Source organism: Pteropus alecto, unplaced genomic scaffold (genome assembly GCF_000325575.1).
Source record: "Pteropus alecto unplaced genomic scaffold, ASM32557v1 scaffold164, whole genome shotgun sequence".
Taxonomy (NCBI): domain Eukaryota; kingdom Metazoa; phylum Chordata; class Mammalia; order Chiroptera; family Pteropodidae; genus Pteropus; species Pteropus alecto.
The window spans coordinates 4240294-4246398 of record NW_006439568.1 but is presented as its reverse complement, the minus strand read 5'-3'; the positions used below and the strand labels follow the sequence as shown (position 1 = coordinate 4246398).

The 6105-nt window shown below is 48.3% G+C and overlaps 1 protein-coding gene across 1 annotated transcript in view; it reads left to right on the top strand.

Moving 5' to 3' along the window:
* The first annotated feature begins 2381 nt into the window (after positions 1-2381).
* FER1L6 (fer-1 like family member 6) overlaps positions 2382-6105 on the top strand; it is a 109868-nt gene continuing 106144 nt past the window's right edge. The window contains exon 1 of the mRNA XM_006916569.1: positions 2382-2458. Within this exon, the coding sequence (XP_006916631.1) occupies positions 2383-2458 (76 nt within the window). The 5' untranslated portion in view covers position 2382. The remainder of the gene's footprint in view (positions 2459-6105) is intronic.

The window sequence follows — 6105 nt, the reverse complement described above, 5'->3', positions numbered from 1 at the left end:
GAAGGAGCTCTTGGTTTCAGAGGGGCAGGGGTTCCTGTCTCTAAGAGCTGGGACATGTATCCCTCCCCTCCTACCATGGCAGGCAGCCTCTTTGGGCCCCAATGCCTCAGTCACCAGCTGCCCAGGGGAAGATTCAGAATGATGAGGCCACTGGTGATGAGGCTGTTCTCAAAGGAACCTTACGTCTCCCTCTGATAGATACTGTCATTTATTAGCAGCCACTTCCTATTTACAGATGAAAGTAACTCAGCCTTTTCACGTAGTCTGCAGAGTGCGTTGGGCAGATTCTCAAGATCATCAGATTCTGCCTCTGTGAAATGAGCACAGCAGGGAGTCCCCCCCTCGACCCCCCCAGCCCTGCAATGGCAGTTCAGGGTTTGGACGGTTCTGGCCTTGGGCCCTCTGCTTGGTCACTCTCCTTTGAACACAGGAGAGCAAGAAGCATCACTGGAAGTTTTCTTTAAGAAATTTCAGGCAAAGGGAATCCGCCTTGCGCATGTTCTCCCGAGATTCCTGGAAGACTTGATGCTCGAATCGCAGGCCAATTAAAGAGGAAAAAATGCCACCTCTGAGACGGGCGCCTTTTTTTTTTTTTTTCTAAGCATTTTCTGTATACCAGGCACCGTCCTGGGTACATTGCTTACTCTACCTCGATTTATTCTCACAGCAATCCTGTAAAGTAGGTACTTTATTGTTATTGCCTTTATCGTACTCATGGAGAAACTGAGGCTTGGCGAGGTCCTGTGACTTGCCCAGTCCATCCATGTCTGGGTGGTTCAAGAGCCCATTTTTCCTCCTCTACTGCCTCTCAGGTCCCCCCTTCCTGATGTTTGTCCTCTTTACAACATCCTTTATCATTGTCCTGTTTGCAACATCCTTTATCAGTGGTCCTTGGGCCTCTGCTTGCATATCTCGAGGAACGGGGGACTCACCCCTGCCCAGTGCAGTTCGTTCCACCGTTCAGACAGCATCAGTGTAGAGGGATCCTTAATTGCTCATCATAAAGAGAATAAATAAACAAATAAGTAAATAAATGAGTGAGTGGATATGTGTCCCCTACCCATCGGTCCTCATCCGGTCCCTTAGAATAATAAGAATAACTAATCTATACTGAGCAACCAGTATGTTTCACATACCGTGCCAAATGCTTTACGTTTGTTATTTCATTTTACACACGAGGATCTGAAGTGTAGAGAGGTTAAATGACTTGTTCAAGGTCGCAAAGACAGTGCTGGGGTTAGAATCCAGGCAGACGGACTGCAGAGTCCCTGATCTTAGCCACTGCACTCCACCCCCGCCTGATCGTAAGTATGTAAGCAAAATGGAACACTGGGGTGATCCCACCACGTTTCTCACATGGCTCCAGGATTGCAAACTTCGCGGGGGGTGGTTTGAGCCTTTGCGACTCTCTCCTCTCCCCTCTTCCAGTCCTTCCTCTTCCTCCTCCCCCTTCCTGCAAAGGCTACCCCGTCAGCCTTCCTGACTCAAGGTCAAGACTTCCCTCTGAACTGTGACCTTTTATTCTCTCACACAGAGCTAGCTGCTCTCCATCCCTTAGCTCCAGAAAGGGGTGCTCTTGGGAGGCTGGCAGAGTGTTGGGGATGCTCCCGTTGTCTGTTAGAGACAGTAGGAATAAGAAGTAGGCCCCCAAATGGCTTCCCACTCACAGCTAATAATAACAGGAATAATAGTAGCTGACATTCTGGTCACATACCATATGTCAGCTTGGCTGTGCCCTTGTGGTATGACCTCATTAAGCTCCAGGGCCTCTTGACCTTAGAAATGGTCAGAGAGCCTGACTCTGGAGAGAGTGTTCCGGCTGCTCAGGGGATCAGGCAGACTCAAGGCCACCCAGCGGCTAGAGCCTTGGCTCTGAAATCAAACAGACCTGGGTTCCAGTGGCAGCTCTGACGCTTAGGAGCCGTGCGATGTTAGAAACAGTACCTACCCTCTCTGGGCCTTGGCTCCTCATCTGTAAGATGGGTAGGAGAGGGTTGTCGGATTGACATCACAATCACCCGATGTCATTTGTGGGGAGAATTGGAGAAATACCAGCCGGTGCTGTCAGTAGTAGGGTTATGTATGTCTCATTTAAGTGTGATCGTAGGTGGACTTCATGATTCCTGTTCTTTTTTTTCATCACTTCTCTTCAGATGGGATTTTCATGGTTTCTGCCTACGTAGAGCTGTCTGGATTCCTCGTTGGGTCAATCCTTGTTTGCTGATCTCCATCCTGGGTGGATGAGGAGGCTGGTTTGTCTTCCAGGAGAACTCAGTGTGCTTGCGTGCGTGTGTGTGTGTGCATTTTCTCCTTACGTGTCTGAAGGACTCAAAGTTACTATTACCGCGTTATTTAGATTTTCTCTTTCTTTTCAGAAAAGGGATGTTTGGGCTGAAGCTGAAGAAGAGGAAGAAGAAAGCAGAGAAAGGGTTAATTCTAGCCAACAAAGCTGCTGAAGGTGAGGCTTTTGGGGGGATGGGGAGCTGACTGCTAACAGAGGGGACCCCGAATTGGCTGAGAATGGGGTTCACTCTTCATAGGAGTGGAACGGGAAATGTGCTGCCTGCTGGGTCTTCAGATCCTGCCAGTCATAGGTGTGGGCCTACGGCAATTTGCCTCAGGGTGGTTGGTCATCCGGTCATTGGAGCAAATATAGGTGGGTGGACACCCGCTGGGCTGTGGAAGGGGACCCATAAAGAGGCAGAGACCAGATTCAAGTTTGCCCTTCTGTTCTAATTTGCTCTGTGGCCCAGGATAAGTCATTTGGAGGCTGAGTCTCAATTTTTTCCTGGGCTGACCTCACATAGCCATTGGGAGGATCAAGTGAGACTTTGAAAATCAGAGTGAGATTAGCAGCTGCTATGGGGGAGGTTTTGTATATATTGTTTCGTGTAACCCCTGCCCTGCATCATCTTACCAGTAGGTATTGTTGTCCTAATTTTACAAATGAGGTTACAAGGAGTGTGAGAGTGAGCTGTGAGAAAGACCAGCTGCAGGAATCTGCAGAGCCCAGTGAAAAACAAAAATGCAAAGCCATTGTTAAGAAATTATTAAGACTTTCTAGATGGTGACAACAAAGCATTAAGCCAAGTGCAACAAGGCCCTTCTTAACACAGGACCCTGTGTGGCTGCCCAGACCCATGAAGCCTGCCTTCCACAACAGGCACAGAGACAGGAAGCAGTCAGGTTGGGAGGTAAATCCACCCTGTCTGACTTTCTGCCCTTAGAATGGGCTACTTCCTTCTCTAAAAGAGCAAAGCCTGAGTTACCGTGTGAACCGTGCCAGTGGAGGCCAGGCCAGCATCCAGCAGACATTCATGTGCATTGAATCAAATAGGATCAACTTCCAATGGACAGGTCTGGTGTGGTTTCCTGGAGACTTCTGCTGAGTGGCCCTGACAGCAACCAGTTCAAGGCCAAAAGCCTTTCTGGACCATTTGTAAACCAACATGGTGCAGCTGAGTCTGCTTTATTTCCACCCCTCCCCTCTCCAAGGGTGGGGGCCTCCTTCACCCATCCCTGCTGTTCACTGCAGGTGTTCTGTAGCCTTGAGCCCTGCTTAATTCCACTCCTTGCCCTCAGGTAAAACCTAATCTTACAATAGAAAACTATGGAAACTCATTCACACTAACGTGTTGATAATAATGATTAAGAGTCATCCAGATGGGATGAGAGACTTTACATTTGAACGGACAGGGTTTAAAGCTTCATAGAAGTACTTGTCTGTTCAGTCAAATCGAAGATACCAGGAAAATCTTGGAAAAGGCTTGGGATCTTTCCTGGGGTCCTTGAAATTATGACACTGTGGGAGGTCCTGGGGACAAGTGCTTGAATAAGGCCCAGTCCCTTCCTTCAAGGACCTTATGAAAAATAACATTTGTGACACATTTAATAAGCCCCTGGTTCTTTTTACTTGACATATATCATTTGTTACTCTAAAACTTTGTCCTTGTTTTACAGCAGAGGTTCAGAGAGGGTGAGCGGGTTGCTCAAAGTCACACGGGTAATATGTGGAGAAGCTGGTTTCTGAGCCCGGATCAGTCTCACATGGACCTCGAATTTTCCTGTCCCACGGGCGGCCCCCCAGTTAGGAGCCTGTACTCACTGCACAGGGGAGGAAAGGACCAGCTGGCAGAGGTTTAGGCCCGTCAACCACAGGCATTTCAGAGGGACTGGCTCCTGGGGCTCATTCTAATTTGAGCCTTCAGCCCACAAAGCAAACAGGGCGAGGGAATCTGGGCCCTCCTAGAAAATAAATAGCACCCATCCTGCTGGCTAGGGGCAAGCCCCTACTGCCGGAGACTGATAAAGTCCATAGAGCTGAGTATATGTTGGTCTTTCTTGGCCGGCCCTGGGAAGTTAGAACTTTTCTAGGTGAAATGTTTAAAGATTCTCAAAGTCCGTAGTTCTTACATCTATATATTTTGAGGCATACTGATTATGCCTTAATTTTCTAAAACCCCAGTTACCTTAACCCCTCCATTAATTAGTTGCCCAGCAAATAGTTATTGAGTACATTCCAAGATTATCCATTCATTTATCTGCTCAACAAATAGTAACAGAATGTCCGCTGAGAGCTGGGTGCTGTGCCAGGTTCTGGGTTTATAATGGTGAACAGCGGGTAGCCTAGCGAGGAGACAGCTCTGTGTCGGACTCTTCCGTTTGCCCCTCCAGACCTATCCTGCACCTTTCTCCACCCGTTCTCTGTCCCAGGAGGCTGATCTCTATGGGTGCATGACCCAGGTCCCTTCCTCAGTGGGGCGCCCCAGCGGGAGGTCTGAGAGAGGGAGGAGAGTGAGGTCGGGATCGGTGGCTGGATGTGTCTCTCAATGGAAGAATGGCTGCTGCTTCTTGCAGGGAAGCTGACTGAACCTGAGTTCTAGGTTCTGGTAACTGCTCTCTCCTCTCATTTTTGAGGCCTCCAAATGGTAATAGCTTGGCTGTTGTGAGCCCCAGAGCTATACAACCCTTTGTGGATTTTCTCCACCCATGCCTTTGTGAAAATAAAATTCCTCGATGGTCCTGTTCGGGGTGGTCTGTCTGTTATCTGCCGAGACCCTGATGAAGTAACTGCATTACAAGTCAAGGAAAGCGACATAACAAAAATAGACAGCATGTCAAAACGCAGACTACTGGGGAATCTGTTTTAGCGTAGTCAGAGAGGGATTTTCTGGGGAGGTAACATTTAAGCTGAAACTTCAAGAAAGAAAAGGAGCCCACCAAGGGGTGGGCAGGGAGAGCAAGCAGGAGATTGCTCGTTAAAGCAGAAGGAACAAAAATCGGCCTGTTTGACTGGAAAAAAGTGACAGCAGGGATAGAGGGACAGGTGGGCCAAAAGGAGGAGACATAGCCAGATGGAGCAGGACACCAAAGTCGTGAGTAGACTTCAGATTTATTCTAAGTACCATGAAAGCCATCAAGGGGTTTTAAGAAGAGAAGTAATATGATAAAGGTATTTTTTTTAGAAGGTCACTCTGCATGCTTCATGGTGGATGGGTTGGAGAGAACATAGCAACTCCATAAATGAATGAATAAGTGAAAACTATAAAAGAAGCTTTAGCTGCCTGCCCTTCTACCTCCAGGTCTGTCTCACCCTCCAGAACATAATGTAGCAGAAGGAGTCCACGCCTGTTACTACTTCCATCCTTGGTATTGAACGTAACGGTTTCTGGCATATGTCAGGTACCTAAGATGTTCACTGGAAACTTGCAACTATGACCTTTGGTCCTATCCTTGAGATTTTTGTAGTCGAGTGGGCGAGAAAGGCTTCGTTTGATCTTGCTGCTTCAAGTCGCGTAGTCGGGCACAGGTGTCCTTCCTGGTGTCTCTGTGGGCTGGTCTTGTCTTTTGCTTGCAGAAGAGTCAGAGCTGACGCATTCATTCAGTCATCCTTCCACGAGCTCCTGTGACATTATGGGCTGTGTTATTCCATTTTCCTTCTGACTCAGCACTGTGCTGCTCAGTTGCTGATTAAATCAAAGCTAGAAGGTGTGTAGAGATTATTAAGGTGGCCAACTTACCACTTGGGTCCCATAGCGACCTGGGTTCTGAGAAACGGCTCCAGGGGTGCTGTCAGGAGTTCCCTGCCTGGAATTCCACACCATA